The 24,924-nt window shown below is 42.4% G+C and overlaps 1 protein-coding gene across 1 annotated transcript; it reads right to left on the bottom strand.

The window, feature by feature from the left end:
* Positions 1-8,573: 8,573 nt before the first annotated feature.
* LOC108707266 lies at positions 8,574-10,539 on the bottom strand. The gene has a single exon (XM_018244440.2). It carries the CDS (start codon positions 10,355-10,357, stop codon positions 9,365-9,367), a length of 993 nt encoding a protein of 330 aa, XP_018099929.1. The 5' UTR covers positions 10,358-10,539; the 3' UTR covers positions 8,574-9,364.
* Between the last annotated feature and the right edge of the window lie 14,385 nt (positions 10,540-24,924).

The following is a 24,924-nucleotide window of genomic DNA, read 5'->3' on the forward strand; positions in this document are numbered from 1 at the left end:
AATGCAATTGCATGTGCGCATCTTTTCATGAATCCAGCACAATTGCAATTTGCATTCTTGCCAGTGGGAAGGCATTTGGGGAGATTAGTTGCCCGTAGTAGAGAAGATTTGTCATTGGGCAACTAATCTGCCCCATCTGCCACAACCCTAAACAGTCACTGATGGTGAGGACAGGACTTCAACAGGTGGAGGAGTGGCAAAATGATCCGGGCATCACAACAGAGTCAGCTGGCAGAAAGTAAATTCAAGACAGGGAGAAGGTATGGTTCAGATGGCAGAGGTTCAGTTATGGAACTCAGGCTGTAAATGAAGTCCAAGGCACCATGTTCCGTGCATCAAAGTTGATGCTCATCCAAGACGAAACATGCATGCCCTTGTGACGAACTGCTCTGAAATGAGGCAAAACAAGCCGAAGATTGCACGGAATAGCAATGTTTTAAGACAATTCCGGTTAAAAACAGTATTGTACCATTAGGCCAACCTGCTTTGAGAATTACCACCATGTCTAGGGTAACAGTAACTTGAAGTATGATTGAGGCTTAAGAAGTGTAACTTTCTCCACTGAGCAACTGTCAGGCCAAAAGACCTTTTTCTCTTCTTCACTTCCCATGGAGCAGGCCTCTGTATGGACATCTTTACTAACACCCAGGTGTCCCGTGTCCAGCCAATATTTGTGAGTCCCATTCTAGTTATGCCACTGTATATGTACTCCTAAGGAAATCCTTGTGCTTGTAACACACTGGGATAACTATAACTGCAAAATATATACAGATAATAGAAGATTGATTGATGCATTTTATTGAGCCAGAAATATGTTTACCCAAAAGTTTTCTTTCTTGGACATTCATTTCCTAGGGGGTCTCATGTTCATAATCACCAAGGAAGAAAATCTACATTCTTTCCCCAGATAATTTGTAACATTGGTCTTAGTGCTAGAATTCAGTTTGTGTTTTTTTGTATTCTCCATATACATTGTATTATTAATGCACTGCAAAGGTTTGTTGGCCAAAACAACAGTAAATGATGTGGTTAAAGGTAAGGTCACACTGGGCGATTTGGGGAGATTTAGTCGCCTGGTGACTAATCGCCTTGTATTTGCGCCGACCAATCTCCCCAAATGCCTTACCATGTGCCATGCCGCAGGCGATTTTTCATTTTAGCCGGCGCAAGACAGAGGTAAGACATTTGGGGAGATCGGTCGCCGCAAAGACCAGGCGATTAGTCGCCAGGCGACTAAATCTCCCCAAATCGCCCAGTGTGACCTTACCCTAATGTGTTAAAGCTGAAAGATAAATGATGTGAAGCAGACAAAGGCAGCTATGCTGTGTGTATTTGTGTCTAATTACAGCTCCCAGTTTGCACAATATCTAGTCTACATGTTCGCTTGAGTTTTAACTGGAGCAGACACAGAGCTCCAGAAACTCTCCGATTCTTTCTTCTTTTTGATCACTATACACTCTGAGCCTAAAGGTGGCCACACAAGTAAAGATCCTCTCGTTTGGCGATTTGATCTTTAACAACAATGGCCTGCTAATCTAACTATACAGTCAAATTTCAGCAATCCACATGGAACTACCAAATGCAGCAAAACATGCACAGCTTTAGTTTGCCTTGCATTTACCCCAATATTTACAGGGCAACCTATCTGACCAATGTAAATGCTTCATCCTGTAGTATTAGAGAAATAGAGGATAAAACTTTCCTCTAGGGATTGTCAAAGCCTTGACTTCCATTTTCCCCAAAATCAGGTACCTGCCTATCTGACCAATAAGCTTACAGCATTATATAATATTAGCATAAATACCCTTTACTGCATTTTATCAAAGGAGAAAACACCTCTACGGTTTTGAAAGGGCTAAATTCAGGTATGTACTCCATTAGCCTGGAAACTGTTTTCCATAGCATAATGGGTAAAGGCCTGTCTTATTTGAGCAGTTCCATTGTTGCATACCATAGTATTGGAGTCTTTTTTTTTAATTCTCGTGTTATAATGGAACATCAAAATTCCCAGGCAATGCTGGTAGCTCAGCTGATGTTCAATAAATGGGATACTGCCCCATAGTGGTCCTTACACAGGCATAAAGTTCAGAAAGCCAAGTAAAATTCCTTGCTGTCTCACTTGTTCAGTCACTGATAAATTGGTAAGAATTCAGGTCAATCCCTGTTTATCACATAGATGGATCCAATGAGTACATACCTTTGTGGTGACACTGTACACACCCTCCCATCTGTAAAGTTGATAGTTCATGTTTGCCAGAGTACTTAGTATATTGTATTGTTAACCCTGTGGATTCTGTGCTGTTACTGGTTTTGGATTGATGTTTTAGGGTAAGGCCACACGAGGAGATTCGGGGAGATTTTGTCGCCTGGCGACTAAACGCCTCGTCTTTTGCGTGACTATCTCCCCGAACTGCCTCAGCGTTTTTCCCCATAGGCTACAGCGCAAAGTCGCCTGCACTAATGCACACGTGGCGATGCCTCAGTGAGGCAACTTTGGGCGAATATTGAAAACGCAGTCGCACAAAAGATGAGGAGTTTAGTCACCAGGCGACAAAATCTCCCCGAATCTCCTCGTGTGGCCTTACCCTTAGAGTGAAGACACACAGAGCTAATAGTAGCAGCTACTTGTCACTGCTATAAAACATCAGAAAATACTCTGCCATAGAGAATACTGAGAATTGCCTCTGCTAAAACACAAATAGACACAGTTATCAGTAAATTATCAGCATTGTATATTTTTGTAGCTGTGACAATTAGGTACTACTAGTAACTCCCTGTCTCTTCAGATTCCCATATCCTAAAGCTGGCCATAGACGCAAAGATCCGATTGTACGAATCAAGGATTCGTGTGATTTTCGGACCGTGTGTAGAGATTCCTGACATTTTTCTTCCGGTGGGGATCGGACGTTTGGTCGATTGGACAGGTTAAAAGATTTCTGTCGGCTGCCGATAATATCTCTGCATGTATTGCCGATCGTACGATTTTCAGTGGGAGACTGTCACTAGCTTTGGTCGGACATAACTTTCGTACGATTGCTGTCAGGGGCAGAACATCGGTTGATCTCTTCTTTTACTACTTTATTTGATCTGAATGGTTAGTGGCAGGTCGGGAGATGGGAAAGTCGAACTACTGGATCTTTGCGTCTATGTCCAGCTTTAGATAAGTCAGTTAATCTTCCTGCTCCTCAAGAACCAATCTTCAATTGTAAACCTGTTGGGCAGGTACTTGTTTAACCTAAAAATACATTCATAATGCAATAAAGTGTAAAAGTAAAGGTAATAATATACCAATAATCAATGTATTCCACAATATCTGAGATGAACAGGTTAATTTAACATGTTTAAGTGCAGTTACAGTTGCCCCCCTTTCCATGCAATCAATTGCATGCAACACATTTTAATTAAAATGTGATCCTTGCACTTCTATATAGTTTCGCTCAGTGTCTCTCCTTTCTCTATTCCTTTCCACATTCCAAAGCTGCTGTACCTATTGATGCAGAGGAACCCTGGAGCTGCTTGTAAAAGGGGTAAAAATAAAGTTTATTTTTATAATGTAAATAGTTAAGCTATGCTGTAGTGCAACCAGCAGGTGCAGCTAAGTCTATCTGTGAGCCTATATAAGACAGTGTCTTGCTAAGGCCCTTCTTCCTTTTGGCCTGTAACATCAAGAAGCAGACCGAAGTGACCTAACCCTTGAGAAGGTTGGGACTGTGAGGTCTAGCTAGTGGAGTAATAGTGTGGGTTAGAGCCCTGAGGTGATTGTACACCAGAGAGGGAAGTGAGTGTTCAGAAGTAGGTGAGTAAAGCTACGTGAGAAGCCTGGGCCGTGTATGTGATGACACAGCAGAGACTGGGGGGATAGTCCCTTAGGCAAGGAAGCCCCTGACAGCTAATGACACTCCTGCCAATACATCCCATAGGACATGGGCCCTGGAGGTTTCATTAGGGAGAACGCTGTGTTGTACATGAGTAACTGATTTTTTATGAAGAATATACTTGTGGGCAACCAGAGCCCTGGTCTGCTCTGTAAACTAAACCCTGTAGAAGGCTAAAACTTGTTTGAGTTCATCGCATCTGCTCTGAAGTGTCTCCTTCTACAGCAAAGGCCTGGTACTGTTAATCATCTATGTGACAGAGACTACTACTGTTACATGCTGCCATGTCTGGACCAGTTGGTAGCTCCAGGGTTCCAAGGTGCCCTGTGGCAATCACTGAGGTTCAGTTGCACTGAAAACCATAGGACGCCATACTTAACAAATATTTGCTGCAGCTGTATCTGATTTGTGACAAAGCGCAAGTACAATTGAATTCATTTTGGTGAATCATACACAATTGTGATAGGTGCAGCACAATTGTATCAAGAGCATTGCCCCTTCGCAAGCTCAACGATGCCAGAATTCTGTGGAAAAAACCCTGCAATATGGTAAATAAAAAACATGGTGAGTAAGCTTGAAATTGCACTTTGTTCACTGCACTTGTGGACATAAATGTGCCCTGAATTGTGCCCTGTATTTATATCTGAACTCCTCAAGTTAAAGTAAAGGCACACAGGGCTATTTTAGGTATTTAAGTGCCGAATTATTTAGTAGTTCAGCCCCTCCACTAGATCTGACAAGCACTTGAAAAAAAATCAATCTGTTTTTTTCAGGCTGCTACAGCCTGAGAAGTGCTGATACAAGTGGTTTTTTGGCAATTGTAATGTTAGACTAATGGGGAGCTATTCAGGTGCTTTATCAGCATGTTTTTGGGCTACTGAATTTCTTAAGCAGGGAGGACGATATTTTGTTAGACTGGAATGCCTATAGGAAGGTTTCTGCCACACAACCACATTTCTTTTTCATGCCACCACAGCCTGTTTAAATCCACACACATAACATCCTCCCTCCCCACGTTGGTGTTTCAATGTTTCATGTAGGATCCCTTCACTTTTATTCTTTTTAATCATTTACTTTAATCTTCTTGTTAAGTGTTAAGTTATTTTTCCATTGAAATACCCTGGTGGAAATAATACACCACTAATAATTAAGCCTCAAATGGACACACTTAAGCAATATCTCTTGGTTTAAATGCATTATTCAACACCTGATAATCAGGCCAGTTCCCATTTTTTTTTTCTGGCTGTGGGACTTTTTCTTTTTGAATATCAAAATATATCTAAATTCATATTTTATACCAAAATAAATAATTGATGTCCAAAGCGAATCAGCTTGCTCCTCTACGTGGAACATGCTGCAGTCAGTTTCCCAGCTGCATTGGATGGATTCAACGACATAGACTTCCGCCTTTGAAAGCAATAAGCAGCCCCTTCAACACTTTCCCGTGATATTTGAAACACAAGAGTTGGCTGGGAATCAAAGCTGGCACTTCTCTACACATTATTAATATACAGTATGTTGGCACAGCATAACCAAATCAAATGTACCAGTGATAATGACTACCAACGCCTTTGCTAAATAATTCCCAATATGTAATGTGCATGTATTACATATGGTGCCTTTCTAGCTGATTTTTACTTATGCCTTCTATGAATTTAATTTTAAAAACTGCCCCTACAATCTGCAGCCTCCTAGTGTCAAGGGATCAAAACAACCACCACATGGACAAATTTCCATGTGTGTTGTTGCACCCCACACCTGCCCCTTTTGGGGTGGAGTTATGCCTTTAAAAATGGGTGTTGGTCTGGATGATCTCCTTTAAAAGCCAAAAGCAGGGGAGGATTAAGCCTGTGAAACCAATGTTTAGGTTTTGGCAGTCTCTCTTCTATGAAAGGTGGGGAGATCAAACCCCTACCAACGATCAAGTTAGGGGACTCTTTTCTGAACAAATGCACTATGGAGGGTGGTGCCAGCCTATGAACAATATGACCGTATGAAAAATAGTTAGGGACCACCATATGGGTTTTTTTTTTAAAAAAAAAAAACTTTTTCTAAAAATGTAAGTACCGACAGAGAAACTAAATTACTTGTGAAACAGGGTTTTGGGGAATGTGCATTGATCAGTCCCCTCCCTTTTGTATACTTGGAGCACGTCACCCTGAACCCACTTTTAATAATGCAATACATGTGTTTGGGGGACAATCTACTGTGCACAATGAGGGGCCAATTCACTAAATTCGAGTGAAGGATTCGAAGTAAAAAAACTTCGAATTTCGAAGTATTTTTTGGGCTACTTCGACCATCGAATGGGCTACTTCGACCTTCGACTACGACTTCGAATCGAAGGATTCGAAGTAAAAATCGTTTGACTATTCGACCATTCGATAGCCGAAGTACTGTCTCTTTAAAAAAAACTTCGACCCCCTAGTTCGCCAGATAAAAGCTACCGAAGTCAATGTTAGCCTATGGGGAAGGTCCCCATAGGCTTGCCTAAGTTTTTTTGATCGAAGGATATTCCTTCGATCGTTGGATTTAAATCCTTCAAATCATTCGATTCGAAGGATTTAATCGTTCGATCGAAGGAATAATCCTTTGATCGTACGATCGCAGAATTTCGATATTCGAAGTCGAAGGATTTAAATTCCTAGTCGAATATCGAGGGTTAATTAACCCTTGATATTCGACCCATAGTGAATCAGCCCCTGACTCTTAGCATTTAACATAGTCTTGATGATGAGAGACAAGTAGCAGGAGTTTGAACAAACACTATTAATGGCAGTGATCAAAATGCTCCATTCTTGAATAAAGGGTACAAAGTGTAGAGCAGGGTGCAAACATGGTAGTTCAACATGAGTTTGGCAGTTCTGTATTTATAAGGATCTGGCTGGGGGAGGCACATTAGTATCCCATATCATGTCTTCTAACATACGGTAGTGATGTGCGGGTCAGGAAAAACTCAATCCGCACCTGACCCTAACCCACAAAATGCTGCCATCTTAGTACCCATGTCATCTCTATCTGTATGTTACTTCTGTGGTTTCGAGACAGGGCATTTTTTGAAGCAAAGGAGGAGTATACTAGTCTGACTCGCACTGAACCATAACCTAAACCCATCAACCTATGGGTCTCCGTGGATATCAGGTCAACCCGTACATCACTAACTTGCAGGTACAAGGTGCAGCAAAACCCTGTGCTCTTGGACTTAAATTCTGGACAAAGGAAGTGATCCCTATTATATTATTATATAAAGTTATTCAGATAACACAAATAAAAATGAAGATCTTTCCAAAGTTTCTAGAGAATTTATTTGCCGTATCAAACTAAATTAATTCTTAAGATAAGCAACACTTTTATCAGTTCTTCTTGAAGAACATATGTAAACTCCTGATGGCTAATATCCTGATATTAAAGAATGACATGCATTATGCTTCTGATTATATTAACATCCCATCACAATCAAATAAACAAAGAAGGAACGTGTACAGAAATGGCATTTGTAACTATGACATCATTTTAAAGGATCACAATTAAAAAAAATAGTAGAAAAAAAAATTCAACCATGAGAGGTTTTGATATGTGAGTAAAAGCAATAAACCAGCTGTAATAACAAGACAGACAGACAACAGCTGCTATAGCAAGTTAGTCTTCGGGTTCGTAGATGCTTTATTTGACATTTGGATTCCATCCCTGTGATTTTTTTCACCAGAATTACAAATGTTTTACAAATATCAGCCAAGGTTGTATCATTTGCTGCCTAAGAAATTGCCTTTGGAGAGAAAATGTTTTGGACTTAAATAAAAGTAGATAACACATCCAGTCAAATTAAAGATATGGCTGTAGAGTCTGTCTTCATACGTCTCACAACTGCCATGTCTGGAAAGAATTGGCTGAGGATGTGGTTTTAACAAGCAGACTCCTTCTTGTTCCCCAAGATCAATTCATCTCATTTTCAACTCTCTTTGCCTTTTTTTTTTATTTGTTTTTCTTCTTTAAATGCTTCAGAATTAAATGAGTAACTTGTACAAAACTAAACAATGGCTGTTATGGGCAAGGAATTATCTGCTAACAAAGCCACAAGCACCTTTATTGAAGCAAGATAAATAATTGTAACAAGAACACACATTCCTCTAATAGTGTTTAAATTAGACAAATACAAATGGAACCTATATACAGATTTAACTGTCTACTAATGAAGTGAACAATGAATTAAGATAGAAAAGCTACAATGCAACCACAGCCCTTTAGCAGGGAAGATCTGTGCATCTAAAGATACACCCAGCAGCTCCCCATCATCTTATCTACTGATTCAATGGACATGCTCAAAGTATCATGCGCATGGCACAAATAAATTGTGAGCGTTTATGTCCAAGCACCTGTACCCACGCCAAAGGATCACGATGGGTACACATATGTCCAAGTGGAGATTACAGTCTAAAGCTGGCCATAGATGTAAAGATTTTTAAAAGATCTTTTCGTTATCGTTAGCCCAAGCTTATCTTGAAACAATCGTACGATTTGTCCATGAACTAAAAAGACCATTTCAAGTGATGTTGTCTAGTTGAAGCCAGGAAAACGGTGGGTAGCTGCCTGCTTGGCCCTGCAAACAAGATATGGACAATGGATACATTTCACTGTGACTGATGAAAATTTTCTGGCCAATCAATTTTCTGACCGATGTCAGACGAAAAAATCATTAGATGCAAGATCGTTTGATTCCCACTAACCTCACGATAATTTGATGGATTGGTTGCATTGCACTAAAGTCGTCGTTCATCAAAGAAAAATCTTTGCGTCTCTGGGGACCTTAAGGTGATAGAAACTGCTGAAATTGGGACCTGGCAAACTGCTCCGCTTTGTGGAATAACAATTTTGCAATTGAGGCCAGTAGAGGATTTCAGACTTCTTAGTTGAAGATCCAATTCTGCAGTCCAACATTTGCTCGGCCTCTGCTACTCTTTGCTCACAGATAATGTTACAGTCATTAAAAAAGAGGGGCTGATTCTCTATTGATTGCAATGGTACGATCAATCTGCCATGAAAATGACATAACCAAAGAATGAAGAACACACGTAGGAGAGTAACAACGTGGCAGTTTCCAGTTTATTTTGTAAGGTCCAAGGGCAAAACAGCAGGAACCAATCCTCCTATACAAAACAAAAAATGCCGTTCTGGAGTCTCACACAAGTCCATTCAAAATAAATAGTGGCCGAAGAGTAGTAGATCTAACCTGCAGGAGTCCTTTCCTCTGTCCCTGAAGACTGTCTCCCAAGTCTCTCCTGGTGGCTCCCTCAATGCCCCTATTGGTCCAACCTCCCAGTAAGCCCCTTTTATTTTAAAAGAGGTCAGTGTAGACATATTGGAGCCTATGTGACAGAGTTATCTTCCCCAGCCAACTCTGCCGATTGTTCTATGCAGCCTTGATGGTTGTTGATTCCTGTTGTCTGTACAGACTCTCCTTCAAATTGTTTTTAATCCTTTGGACTAAGGTTTTAGAAAGACATCAGATCAATTCCTCCAATGTTTTTGACGCATCCACATGGCTCCTCCCCCAGTGGAAGTGCGTTGATGGGGCTCCCCTCAGTTGGGAGAGGCCCACACACACTGGGAGTCACAGATTGGGAGAAATTTAAAAATCCTGATGAATTCTGGTTAAGTCTGTAGTTCTTTGTTTCAGGTGCCAGTTGGCACATAGTGATATGTTTGCTGTGTCTCTGCCTAATGGATAATTCAACTTTGACATGGCTGCCACACAAAGTCTTCCCATTCAGCCCTTGAACTGCAGTTGCTGCATCATGAGGGTCCTCAAACTCTACAAATGCAAATCCAGGGGGCTTCTGGGCAACCCAAATCCGACGCAAAGGCCCATAGAGCCCAAAAGCATGCTCTAATACAGCTTTGTTGCCATGCTGACCAAGATTTCCAACATAAACATTACAGTTCTGTAAATTGGACTCCTGTGTTGGTGCATGGCGTGGGTGTTTCATTTGGTCAGCTTGTTGTACACCCATGACAATATATTCCGCAATGGGTTGGGAAGTCAACATATTCTTTGAAGCACAATCCTGGGTGTGGTGCTGTACAGCCTGTACAGGATGAAATGGAGTCTCAACCATTTCTGTTGTAACCAAAGCAACATGCTGGGGTTGTTTTAGTTTAGATGCCCTGGGTGGTAGTTGACATGTAGCCTGTAAATGTGAGTCAGAGCCACATCTGAAACACATCTTATTTCTATGATGCAGATCCTGGGCTGGTATCCCATTGGGTGATGGGGAAGTGAAGTTTGTTTGCGAGTGTCCGGTAGATAGCTTTGGTGTATAGGCAGAGGTAGACAAGCCTGTAAGAACTGGAAGTCCCTGCAGTAACTGCCCACGACTTTCCACATACTTATCCGCAAGTCTAGCGGCTTCTTCTAGGGTGTCAGGTGATCGGTCCCAAACCCACTTACGAATGTCAGGGCAACATAGCTCCAAAAACTGTTCCATTAAACAAAGTTGGCGCAGGTCCTCAAGAGACTGAACTCCACTCGATTTTAGCCACTGGTCAAAGGTGTGCTGTAAGCAATTAGCAAAGACCCAGTGAGTGTCTGTGGGATCCTTGGTGAGAGCTCTGAAGGTGTGCAGGCAGAGCCGGACTGGGAGCAAAAAGCAGCCCGGGCAAAAAACAAACCAAGCAGCCCACGTGTAAACATACACACACAGACACAAACACACACACACAAAGAGACACACAAACACAGAGAGATGCACACACAGAGACACAACACACACAAAAAGACACACAAACACAGAGAGACACACACACACACACAAAGAAACACACACAGAGACACACACAAACACACACATAAAAAGACACACAAACACAGAGAGACACACAAAGAGACACACACACACAAAAAGACACAAAAACACAGAGAGACACACACAAACACAGGGAAACACACACAGAGACACACAAACACAGAGAGACACACATAAACACAGACACACACCGAAAGAAACACACACAGAGACACACACAAACACAGGGAAACACAAACACAGGGAACCCAAACACAAAGACACAAACACAGAGAGACACACACACACAGAGACACAAACACAGACACCCCTACCTCTCCTAGGAGCTTCCTGAAACAGCACGGAACCCTCAGACTCCTCCCACCCCGTCTGCTGGCCAATCAGAGGGACTTTGACTTCCTGACTAATCTTAGGAGATGGGAGGAGGGAGGAGGAAGGAACATGCAGCTGCTTGCTGTGTCTGTGAAGGAGAATCACAGCGTGCACGGCTGCACGCTGTAAAGTCTCTCTACCTCAAATCGCCATAAAGCAGAGGCCCATTTCACAAAAAAATGGAGCGGCCCTTCGGGAAATTGCCCGAACTGACAGATTGTCAGTCCGGGCCTGTGTGCAGGTATGTCTCTGGCGAGATGGCATAATTGTTAAAAAGTACTCCTTTAACTTCATCATAGTTAGTTTGTTGTGTGTACGGCGTTTCCCGGTAAACATCTCTTGCTTTACCCACAAGTTTGGCCTCCAGAATTTTTGTCCACTCAGTTTTAGGGACCTCATAATCCTCACACATGATTTCAAAAGTCCTTAAATAGGCATCAATACTTTCTTTGCCCTCATTAAAAGAAGGGAAAGCAGCATGCATTAACTTTACAACATGTTTTGGAATTTCTGGACCTGCTCCCTGCTGATGTGCCTTCCAGCAATGTGAGGTCCTCCCTTGACTTTCCTGCATTGTCAGCTCTAACAGTTTCAGTCTCTCAGCACTAGTCAGATCCGCTCCCAGAATCACCAACCGAGAACGATACAGATCCATTATGGGATCATCCAGTGGATCAGGGGATGCAACCTGCACTGCAGCCTCTGCCTCTAAATCCTCTGAAGTGGCAAGATGAAGGTTCAATTCCTCCCCAATTTGTGGAGTAAGTAGAGAGGATACTGAATGCTCTCTCTCAAGCTCTAGCACAATATCAGAATCTGATTGGCCTGGGTGATGAGTCCTTGTGTGTTGGGCTATAATGGCAGCCATCTGACTTTTTGTAAGTCCAGTGTAGTTGAGTCCGTGATTATGGCATAATCCCTGAAGGACAGACAGACGTAGCTCAGCCAGCTCTTGTTCCATGCTTTATAACTGGGTTTGTGACAATCCCGTTTAAGATGTCTTGTATCCCGTCGCTAGCCACCAAATATCATCAAGTCGTACACAAGTCTATTCAAAGTAAAAGAAGACTCCAATTAAATAATGGCCAAAGAGTTGTACAGTAGCAGATCTGACATGCAGGAGTCCTTTCCTCTGTCCCTGAAGACTGTCTGCCAAGTGGCTGGTGGCTCCTTTTATGCCCCTAATGGCCCAACTCCCAGTTAGCCCCTATTGTTCTAAAAGAGGTGAGTGAAGCCTAGTTTATAGGATTATCTTCCCCAGCCGACTCTGTCTATTGTTCTATTCAGCCTTGATGGTCATCTGAAAGTATCAGTATTTATCTAATTCCTGTTGTCTGTACACACTCTCCTTCAACATGTTTTTAATCCTTTGGACTAAACTTTAGCACACGGGCAGATTCGGGAGATTTAGTCGCCCGGTGACTAATCGCCTCTTCTGCAGGGCGACAATCTCCCTGAACTGCCTCCCCCATGTCTTCCGCCTGCTATAATGAGAAAACGGCAATGCACTCGCGGCACTTCGATTTCTGAAGTCGTTCTGAAGTTGCTTCGGCCAACTTCGGATATTGAAGCACCGCGAGTGCATTGGCGCTGGCGTTTTCTCATTATAGCAGGCGGAAGGCAGAGGGAAGGCAGTTAGTTAGTCGACAGGCGACTAAATCTCCCCAAATCTGCCCATGTGCTAGCTCCCTTAAACTGGCCATAGACGCAAAAATCCGATCATTCAAATCCTCGAACAATCGGACTTCCCCATATCCCGACCTGCCATTAACCATTCAGATCAAATAAAGTACAAAAGAACAGATCAGTCAATGTTCTGCCCCTGACAGCAATTGTACGAAAGTTATGTCCGACAGAAGCTAGTGACAGTCTCCCACTGTAAATTGTCCTATTGGCAATACATGCAGAGATATTATTGGCAGCCAACAGAAATCTTTTAACCTGGCCGATCGACCAAACGCCCGATCTTCGTGGGACGAAAAATGTCACGACTCTCCACATACAGTCCTAAAATTGGAGGATTCGTACGATCGGATCTTTGAGTCTATGGCCAGCTTTAGAAAGACATAAGATCAATTCTTCCAATGTTTTTGACAGATCCATCACATAAGAATCATTAGTATTTATTATCATTCTTTAAAATTTTACTGCTAAGCCTACAAAGCACTTTTATACATCTAGAAGAGAGGACATAATATCAAATGAGCCCACTGGAAAACAGATATTGAATTCTAACATTAGCCTACTGTGGGTTCCCAGACCTTTTGGTTAGTCTTGGATAATGATTGAAGAAAGCTTGGACAATGGGAAATATCAATTGTGATCAATATTTCTTGAATCAAATGTTGAAACAATTCCTGGGTCATTTCTGGGGTTTCTGCTGTCTGAGGCTACTCCCCTTAACCCTTCTGCGCTTTCCTCCTTGGTGTCCATTTCTATGCTAGAACAGAATCTTAAATGTATGAGAGGAGGCTTTTTGCTGCCCCAGTGCCTGGACACTCACTGCTGTCTGGAGCATGGTTCTCACTCTGCCTCGTGGGAGGAGAGATCCTGAACAATTACATCAAAGATTGAAAGTCTAAGAATGTGCTTTTCAAATGTGCATGGTAGTTTTGTCAGTTTCCCTTAGTGCAGTAGCCTATAGCAACCACTAAGGGCAGGACTACACGGCCGATTTGGCAGCGATCCGACGCGCTGCGTAAAAGCACAGGCGTCACGTCGGATGCGACGGAAATAAGGTAAGTAATTCAATTGTCGCATCGTGTTGCGTCGCATCAACAATGCGACACGATCCGACACTGTCATTACTTATCTTGTAAGCAACTTCCCAATATACGCTCATTAAAGTTTTTCAGTGGTTTTAGAGTTATTTGTAGATTGAAGTGCTACTAAAAGCAGTCTTTTTCTGCAGTTCCAGTTTTGGTACTTGAAACAAGGCAGCTTTACTCCAGCCATAAGTCCAGTTTTCACAATAACTTGCATGTTTCTTCCCAGGTCTGTTAATTAGCTGCCTTCTGCTGACTCTGCATTGTTTTAAAAGTCAGAACCACTAATACAGAGAATAGCATAGGGTAGGTGAGGAAACTTGTTTAGAACTGCTAGCGAAATGTAATTTGTAAGAGCACAATCTTTGAGACCAGTGCTGTCCAACTTTTTGTATTTAGTGAGCCAATAATTTCTATTTCCTGTTTAAGGACCAGATTAAATTGGTTATCTCATAGAAAGAAGTCTACTGATCTCTTGAGCAAATAAATGAACCATACAGATCCCCTGGTGGGCGCATTTGGCCTGCCATGCTCCAGTCGGACAGCTGTGTTTTGAGGGCATGACACATGTGCCAGACACAAGGGTATCTCATTGCTTATATGAGTGGTCCCCATTCAGTGGCTCACAAGCAACATGTTGCTCTCCAACCCCTTGGATGTTGCTCTCAGTGGCCTCAAATAAGGTGCTCATTTTTGAATTCCTGGCTTGGAATTTTTGGTTGCATAAAACCAGGTGTGCTGTCACATAGAGCCTCCTATAGGCTACCAGTCCACATGGGACTACCAAATGGTGAATCACAGCACTTGTTTGGCACTGCCAGGAACATTTTTCATGCATGTGTTGCTCCAGACACTAGAGGCATAAAGATTTGCCCCGGTTGGTGCAACTTCTAGCTGCACAGGCAAGAAAACTGCACATGGGGCAAGAGATAGTTGCTCTTAAGAGCAAAACATTTCTTCCCCTGCAATGTTTAAAAGCCTCCATTAAGGGTAAGGTCACACTGGGCGTTTTGGGGAGATTTAGTCACCTGGCAACTAATCGCCTTGTCTTTTCCTCGTGAGGCAACTTCGGGCGCCTTCGGAAAACGAATCGCCACGTGTGATTAGCGCCGACGATTTTTCATTTAAGTCAGCGCAGAGTGAGGGCTCGCCAGGCTCGCCAGGCTTTTTCAGGCGACTGTTGAAAAGCGCATCGCCTCGTGTGGTTAGCACAGGCGTTTTTACATAGGCGCCCATACAAAACTGTCGCCTGCGCCGGTCGCGGCGACTGGCGCGGCGCTTTGTCGCCGCGACCGCAAACGCGTGGCTATCTCCCCGTGTGGAATAGCCCTTAGGGTTAGTTCACACGAGGAGATTCGGGGAGATTTTAGACTAATCGCCTCTTCTTCTGTGCGACAATCTCCCCGAACTGCCTCCGCATGTCGTCCCATCCGCTATAATGAAAAGTCGCTGCGTTTTCCAAAGTCGCCCGAAGTTGCCTCACTAGGAAACTTGAGCGACTAAGCACCTCTTCTTCTGGGCGACAATCTCCCCGAACTGCCTCCGCGTGTCGTCCCATCCGCTATAATGAAAAGTTGCTGTGTTTTCCAAAGTCGCCCGAAGTTGCTTCACTAGGAAACTTCGGGCGACTTCGGAAAACGAAGCACCGCGTGTGCCTTAGCACAGGTGACTTTTCATTATAGCGGATGGGAAGACACACGGAGGCAGTTCAGGGAGATTGCCGCCTAGAAGAAGAGGCGATGGTGCTAGTTGTAGGATGAAAATGGCCAACCAGCCAGTCTGGCTACAAACTCAGCAGCTATCACAGAGTAAAGGGATACTTATTTATTTGTAAAAATAATGGGTGATGCTAAATAATATACATGTACATAATATACAGTAGAAAAACGTATTTTCATCCTTAAACACAATGAGAATATTTCCAGCTTGCAACCAATATCATAGTGCATGGATTGTTTAGAATCGACAGAACACCACAAACATACACATCATAGTAGGATATGTGTTTGATATGATTCTATTTATCTACATATGGCCAGGGCTGGGCCAGGCCAGCTGGGCACTCTAGACAACCTGGGTCGGTCACCCCCGCGCAGACGGATGGGAGGGAGAGAGAGAGAGGTGAGAGCGATGGAAGGGAGGGGTGTTAAGGATGAAGTTAAGGGAGAGCAACGGAGGGGAGGGTAACAGGGGTGAGGGGAGAGGATGACGGAGGGGTGGGTGACAGAGGGAAGGAAGGGGAGTAAGACTGAGAGGTGTGGACTAGGGGTAGACTGAAGACAATTTTAGAGGTAGCTGCCCAGCGCCCCCCTAACATTGCAACCTAGGCAGCTGCCTCGTCTGCCTACCCTTAGTTCCGGACCTGCATATGGCCACAGGCTTGGATATGTGGAAAGGCCACAAAGTCCCGAGCCTAGGGCGACAGAATTTTAGGGGGCAGCATGCCAATCACACCCGCATTGGTTCTGAAGCACTGGGGATTCGCAGGAGATACAATAGCTTTTAAAATTTCCTGTGTGCCAATCCCCAGTATTCTGGACCCGATGCTGAAAATTTGCACATGTACACAAAGGAAGGGGAGGGGACGGGCAAAGAACGTCAGTGGGGCTAGGGGCACCTGCTTTGTAAATCCGGCCCTGTATGGCCACCTTCACCTGGTAGGTCAATAAAACTGGTAGATCAGGATGGTGTTGAGTTAATGTGAGAAAAAACCTGCTGCAAATTCTACTACCTTGGGGTTTAGATGTGAATATCTAAATTATGTAATATACCCAAAGCTGTTCACTCCAGAAATCAGCGGCAATTACCTGATGTTTGCCTCGTCCCCGTCGTGTCTCTCAAAACTCTCAAAAAAATGCCCTAGATAGTTTACTGTGCATTTGAAGGGAGCTAATAAAAAACCCCTCCTACCCAGCCTCTCTCTTGCCTGCGGCAAGGAAGGGGGATACAAGTCGGGCGGGAGTGGGCAGAGGCAGGGTAGGGAGGAGGTGGGACGTGGGCTGGGCGGAAGCAGGAAGTGGGTGGGAGGATGGGGATGGGAGTGCACAGGGCCCCTCTGAAGATTTTTTTGCAGGGGAAAGGCACATAGTTACGCCATGTGCATGCAGGTGATGTGACGCGGGGGGAGGGCAAATATTAAGTTACAACCACTATCTAAAAAAATTTTCACTATACAATAGACTCTAAATATTTCTCTCACGCCTACATCCTGATATATAATTTATATAATGATTGATTAACTGAAACAGAGGGCCTTATTTATCAAGCGTGGTACAAAATGCTAAATCATGAGAAATTTTGCAGTTGTAGAAATGCCATACATATAAGTGAGTTATGTTTACCTTGTTACTCCTATTTCACCAAATTACATCTCTAACTACCACTGCATTTCCCGTGCTCATGTTTCTGTTGGCAAAGTTGAAATGAGTTGATATGAGTCATAGCAGCACCTATTATGAATGGGGCACAAAGGGCAGTTTTATAGTTGCAAAATAATTCTGTTCTTAAAGGGATAGTTCACCTGAAATTATTTAATTCATTCATTTTGCAGCTTGCTCCTTCCCAATAAGTCAAGATTTCTTTTATTGATCACATACTTATACAAGTACAGCATGTAGGGAAATGTACCCTGATCATTCTGTGCAAGTTTTTAAATAAAATTGTAAAATAAAACCTTTAGCATGAAATAAAATATAAACAATAAAATAATAATAGTGGATTACAACAAAACAAAAAAAGAACGTTGTGTTTACCAATAATTTTTAAACCATTAGGCAGGGGGAAAATGAGGGTGTGACCACAAAATTCATATAGTTAAATAAAAGAGGTCTTCTGTACTCAACCTATTATCAATTTAAGGACATTGAAAAATTTTGTTAAGCTACTAAAAATGTCCTTCCCTTTAAATAAAACAGGGATTGTTTGTCCATATATTGCAATATATTTAAGCTGGCCAACTACGTCAAAGTCATCCCATGTCTGGCCAGTCCTATCCTCAATTTTCATCTGATTCATTAAGAATTCTATTGCTTCATTATACATTTTACAAAGGGACTAAGTTTTACCTGCAATTTACTTGCTGCTTTCAAAGTGAAAATCCCAAACTTGGTTGCCCTTTTATTAGACACCAGTGGGATCACCTGACTATAGCTGGGAAGGGTGGGAGCTACAACATGGAGCTGGTCACTGCTCCTGTATAACTATAACAAACAAGGGAAAGTTGTGCTCACCAGTAAATTTTAAACCATTACGTGGGGGTGCAATGAGGCTGCGACCACAAAAATTCTCACACAGAAACATACAAAAACAAGAGGTCCTCTGCACTCAACCAATTATCGATATATTAAGAACAATGAGGCATTTTTGGGGGAATGTAATTTGTTTCGCTATCGAAAAAAAAATGTTCGCAGACACCTTTGCGAATGTTAGCGACCATTTTTGATCGGTTACAGACCTCAACAAAGTTTGCAACCTAATGGCTGTTTTGAACAATCGCTGTGTATGTAATAAGATTTTGCAATTGCGACAAAATATTTAACAAAACTTGAGAGCAGGTGTTAACGCTAACCTTTGCTTAGCGATAGTGCACAATTTAATACTCAACAGCGAATGTTTTTCTGTTGCGAGCAGCGCTAAACATTTGCATCTTTAGTAACACTTGCGAGTTTAATTACATCCCCCCTTTGTGCCTAAAGCTACTAAAAATGCCCTCCCCTCTAAACAACCAAGGGATTGGTTGAGTGCAGAGGACCTTGTATTTTTGTCTATACAAAAAACCCGGTGGGCACTGACCCGCATGGGCCCCCGCCGGGCCAGACCCCTCTTCCCAAATAATGGGATTCCAGAAAGAAAATATCTTCGGCGACATGCCTCCTGCACATGCGAGTTGCGCCGAGCACATCCTCATGCGTATGCGCCGAGCGCACCTTTATCGGCACCTCATAGTAGGGGGCAGGCAAAGAGGCCGGAGGGGGACCTGGACAGAGGTCCCGGTGGGCCCTGGGCCCCCCAGTCCGACCCTGTATATTAGTAATAGTGCACTGTGCTTATAGTGTAAAAATATGATTTAAAAATGCAGTGTGCATTGTATACATATGATATATGGTAAAGTTCATAGTTATCAGCCAATAAGCCTTGACATAAACTAAAAATATAAACAATAAAATAAGCAATAACAATACATTGTGAGTATAATGTGACCATATATGGTAAAATACAACGGCAAATGCAAAGGCAATGGGCCTTGACACAGAGGGGCCAATTTATTAACATTTTTTTTTCCACAATTCAAACTTTTTAGAGCTAATAATCTTGCATGTAAAGAATGTTTTCCTGGGCAGCAGGCAGAGGAGGATGGCCTCTGGGTGCTGAGAAAAGAAATCCATCCCTGGGCTTGTGCCGACCAGTGCCGGGCCAGGCCAGCCAGGAGTCCTAGGCAACCCAGCACCCAATAGCCGTGCTCTAAAAAGGTTGTGTGCATGAAAAAGACAGGCACGTGCAAAAAGTATGCGCACGAGAGGAGACCTGACTAGGGAGTAGAAGGCAGAGAAGGTGTGTGCCTGGCGCCCCCCCAAGTTTTGTGCCCTAGGCCAGGTGCAGGCACATGTAGAGTATTTCAGCGGCAAAACACATGGGCATGCATTTCAGAGCTGAAATCTGCCCTCTGTGCCTGCTCTCAGCCCAACTGCTATGATAGGCTGTTTTGGGGCTGTCACCAACAGGCAAAGTCCTATCAGGCATTTCTTAATAGGCTGAAATATGCCTGTAGAGAAACTCTAATACCGTTCCATTACCCATAAATTGTTCTTTGCTGTCACCAACCCATAAAAAAAATTATCTAAACATAAAAAAATTAAATTTCTATTACAACTTTACAAAATCAACATACTTTATGGCTTGGATTTGTATGTATATATATATATATATATATATATATATATATATATATATATATATATATATATATATATATATATATATATATATATATATTCTGAGTAGTATTTGTATCCTTTATCTGCTTAGCAGGATAGATTTGTTTAAACTTCAACAAGAACATTTTGTTAACAACTCAATTGTACCATTGTCTCTAAATGTACACTAATTATGCATTAAAAAGAGAGTTTGCTTGTTTTGTGATTTGGAGGCAGAGGTTTATTTGATTTGAGAATGGTTGAATGATTGTTTGTATCAAGCAGAGAGGATTACTGTGGCTCACCTGAACAACCCACCTGGCCATAAATAGTACAGTATATAGATAAGACATGAGAGGAAGACAATGCAGGGGATTCAAATTTGGAGGTTTACATTTTATTGCTACTAACTAAACCTTGATTTGCCCTTTGATTTAGCTGCTTCAGACAGGTGCATACAAGGTCAGATACAGTCAGTCTATACTCCTGCTAAATCGAGTGCATTTTATTAGTTTGCCATAAACTATTGTAGCACATGACAGTTGCTAACAAATTAGACAGTGTTTAGACACCAATAGTAAACTAGTAAAAGGGCATTAGTGAAACTCATGACTCTCTATGAAGGTACAAAGCATTCCACATTGCAACTGAATTATAACTTTATTTTTAGTTATTATTAACTTCAGGGCCTGAAGTAGGGGTAGGCAGAAGAGGCACTTGCCTAGGATGCAACAAAGAGTCTTCTGCCTGCCCCCTCTGCTCCGCTCGGAGTACAGAAAAAATAGCTTGCAATTTTAAGTTTTTCACTTCGAAACTTCACCTCGACCTTTGATAAATTTGCCCCACAGTGTCGGACTGGAGTATCTAGGGTGCACTGGAAATCCTGAGTCAAGGGTTCACCACCTGCTGCATTACCCTCTTACCACCCCCAATGTTGATCTGGCCCACCAGGATAACAGTGAAACTCCCTGTGGGCCCAGGTGTCAGTGGGCCCTCATGTTGCTAAACATTTGTCCTATTTCATGGTCATTCCCATTTCTATGAAAACAGAGGCTAACTAGATGGAATAATAGATTGTAGTATGTAAAGAAAAGAAACTAGGAAAATAGAGTTTGAGTGAGGAGCTGAAGAATAATAGTACTGAGAGTAGGCCCCTGGTCTAAGGTTTTTTGGGTGGGTCCCTGGTGTCCCAGTCCATGGGTGCCCACCAAAGTGCTGGGGCAGTGGGGCCCAACAGGTCATCTTCCATTGCCCCAGCGGGCCTCTGTGTTTCAAAAACACATTGCTTCAAAAGATACATTCTATATAACAGAACTTTGTATAAAATAAACCCCTCCTAATCTATCATTCCTCAATGGACAGGGCAGGACACCAACTCAGTATTGACAGCTTATTATGTTTCCTTGGACTGTGAGAATAAAAAGCATTGCACCATGTACACATGTGTAAAATGTAAATAAAAACGTAATGCAAGAGACACAACACAACATTGAACTCCACATTTATTATGTACATTGCAATTTTCCAGGGAAAAATCACCTGTCAGCAAATTGTATCTGCCACTACAACGAGGCTGCTAAAAATGGAACAAAATAACAAGAAAGCAAACAGATTATGAGAACATACTTCTTGCTCACTCCAAATGACCACCAACATTTACATATTGCATGTTCAGCAAATTAACCTGTAACGTTCCATTTATCATAGATATAGAGATATTCTGGAGGTGTCTTATGGAGTGTATCTACAGGTAATTGAATATAACAATCATTGCCACTAATATGAATTGATGCAGCATATTTCCACCCAGTGCAAGCTACTGTTTTCTTGTTACAGAGAAAAAGTAAAGCTGTGAAAAAATGAAGACATTTTAAATATGGTAAATGACATTGCTGTAATTGCAAATTATCAAGATAATGGGTACTAATTAATAGATCCCACATTTATGCAATGTTGGGCTACCAGGGGGGAGCAGAGAACTGGGCAAATTTTAGGGCCAAGGTGCAACCAAACAGCAACACTTATTTTTCTTTAATTACCAGTAGGCAGTGATATTCTAAAGGGGGCCATAGACGTAACAATTACGATCTTTCTTTTTCAAGAAAGATCGCTCATTTCAATACACACGTGTAGAGCTGAATCGTCAGATATACAGGTAGATATACAGGTAGAAACAATAGAATTCTACCTGTATCTGACGATTCAGCACTAACAATGGCTGATGTTTGGGTGCTTTCAAAGGCGCCCGATCCAAATTTTCCGTCCAGCCCAATCTACAAGCCAACTAATATCCAAGTTTTCGGTCAGCTCTTTCCCTCCATACACACACCGAATATCATACGAAAATTTGTTTCGTACGATATTATCTGTGCGTCTATGGCCAGCTTTATTCTGCATCTTGTCTTCATTTGTAATCCTTTTGTTGCAATTTCACATTTTCTATTGCAGCACCTCCACACTGGTTCTATTTACCCAGGCAGTGGTTTAAATACCAGATTTAAAAATAAGTATAGCATTATCTAAATAAAATGCTAATATCTGGCCAACAGCAACAACATTTTCAGGTGGCAGAGGTTCAGACTAGAAGGCAAATCATACAAAACCACAACAAAACAGTGTGTTCCTCCTGTATCAGCTTCAGCTATATTTCTGCCCTATTAAAGGAAAACTATACCCCCAAAATGAATACTTAAGCAACAGATAGTTTATATCAAATTGAATGACATATTAAAGAATCTTACCAAACTGGAATATATATTTACATAAATATTGCCCTTTTACATCTCTTGCCTTGAACCACCATTTCGTGACTCTATCTGTGCTGCCTCAGAGATCACCTGACCAGAAATACTACAACTCTAACTGTAACAGGACGAAGTGAGGAAGCAAAAGGCAGAACTCTGTCTGTTAATTGGCTCATGTGACCTTACATGTGGTTTGTATGTGTGCACAGTGAATCTTACGATCTCAGGGGGCGGCCCTTATTTTTTAAAATGGCAATTTTCTATTTATGATTACCCAATGGCACATACTACTAAAAAAGTATATTATTATGATAATGGTTCATTTACATGAAGCAGGGTTTTACACATGAGCTGTTTTACTCAGTATCTTTTAATAGAGACCTACATTGTTTGGGGGGTATAGTTTTCCTTTAATAGAGAAGAGATATAAAGGAAATAAAGCTGGTGGGGGTTTTTTTTTCCAGTAGAGCGGGAGTGCCCATACTTTACTGATATGAGGTCTAATTTCCCATTTTGATCCATAAAAGCTTTGTTAGCATTCTGCTCCAAGGAAATATTATTTCAACATTGATATAAATGATTTATGAGAAAATTAGTATTTAACAAACAACTATTTCTTATGTAAATGTAAATAAATGTCTGAATGAAAAGCATGACATAGGAGGGTGATTTAGACAAGCTGTTTGTTGACACTTGTGGCTCATTTATACAGAGGGCAAAATTTACACCTGGGCAGTAACCCATAGCAACCAATCAGTGATTAGCTTGATGGGCGACTAATCTCCCCGAATCTGAACGTGTGCCTCTGCGCTTATCCTAAGAACTCCCCCAAACCAGGGTTCTCTTCTCAGTCACTCTTGCGGCAGAGACACCTGCTCAGATTTTGGGAGTTTAGTCACCCAGCAACAAATCTCTTCTTCTTTGGGCGACTAATCTCGCCAAACTGCCTTTCCCTCGGCTAAAATGTAAGTCACTGGTGGGATGGCACTCTGCGACCCTGGAAAACGTAGCATTCCGAATGCCACCCCACCAGCGATTTACATTCTAGCTGGCGGGAAGGCAGCTTGGGGAGATTAGTCTCCCATAGAAGAGGCGATTAATTGCCGGAGACTAAATCTTCCCGAATCTGAGAGTGTGTCTCTGCCCTTGAAGTTGCCTCAAGAGGAAACTTCGGGTGACTTCGGAAATCAGAAGCGAATCATATGCCATCCTGCAGGCGATTCATATTCTTGGCAGTGGAAAGGCATTTGGGAAGATTAAGGCCCCCATACACGGACCGGTAAAAGCTGCTGACAGGCCGAGTCGGCAGTTTATTGGGCCATGTGGGGTCATTCAACGGGCTTTCTCCGATCGATATCTGGCCTCGATCGGGCAGGTTAAAAAATCCCTTTGCATCTATGCGTGTATGCGCTCCCGCAATCCGACTGCCTGTATCGGATCCATTAAAATCTGATTGTTGGGCCCTAGGGCCCATGATCGGATCAGCACGATATCGCCAACTTCAATGTGGGAATATCGGGGAGAGATCGGCAAACGAACGGATCTCTATGTCTATGGCCATCTTTAGTCGCCTTTAGATGAGAAGATTTGTCGCTTGACGACTAAATTATCTCCCACCACCCTTACTACTTAGAGTGAGATTCAAGGAAAATGTGCTTTGCCTGATGCTCATCAGGAGTGTGAGTTGGGGCAAAACACACTATTGCTTGCTCTGCCTCTATCAGATTATGATCTAAGGGAAAAAAATTTACTAATGGGCGAAGTGGCTAACGCTAGTGAAAATTCTCCAGCATGACGTCATTTCGTTACTTCGCTGATTTACTAACGGGCGCTGGCATAGATTCGCTAGGGAAGTGGACCTACTCTAGCGCTACTTCGCACCCTTACACCAGGTGAAGTTACGCTATTGCGAAGGGATGTAACTACGCTAATTCACTAACTTGCGGATTTTACTGAACGTTACGTTACCTCTTGTTGCCTTCACCAACTCAGACCAGGCGAAGTGCAATAGAGTAGATAGGGATTGCTTTAAAAAAAGTTTACATTTTTTCTAAGTCCCAAAAAACACTGGTCGTCTTTTACTTTTTTAAGAGCGATAGGCTGAAAAAGATTGTGAATTTTTTTGGGGGTACCCTCCTTCCCCCCTACATTTCCTAACATATGGCACCTAAACTACACAGTGGGCACATGTATAGGGCAATATAACTCCACTATTTTCTTTTATGAAGCTTTCCCAGCCTTGTGTAGTGTAATGTATTTTCTGCTACATATATGTCCATTGTACTTTAACTTGGCGCCGTATGCAAATTAGCCATCGCTAGCTTAACTTGTCTTGGCTTGACGAATTAACGGTAGCGCAACTTCGCTACCTTTCACCTTCCTGAGCGCAACTTCGGATTTTAGTGAATTAGCGGAGCCCTGGGGAAACTTCGCCTGGCGAAGTGCGGCGAAGCCAA

Source organism: Xenopus laevis, chromosome 1S (genome assembly GCF_017654675.1).
Source record: "Xenopus laevis strain J_2021 chromosome 1S, Xenopus_laevis_v10.1, whole genome shotgun sequence".
Lineage (NCBI taxonomy): Eukaryota > Metazoa > Chordata > Amphibia > Anura > Pipidae > Xenopus > Xenopus laevis.

Coding starts and splice junctions, on each gene's coding strand:
- LOC108707266 (XM_018244440.2), bottom strand. CDS start 10,357: ATGGAACAGTTTTTGGAGCTATGTTGCCCTGACATTCGTAAGTGGGTT.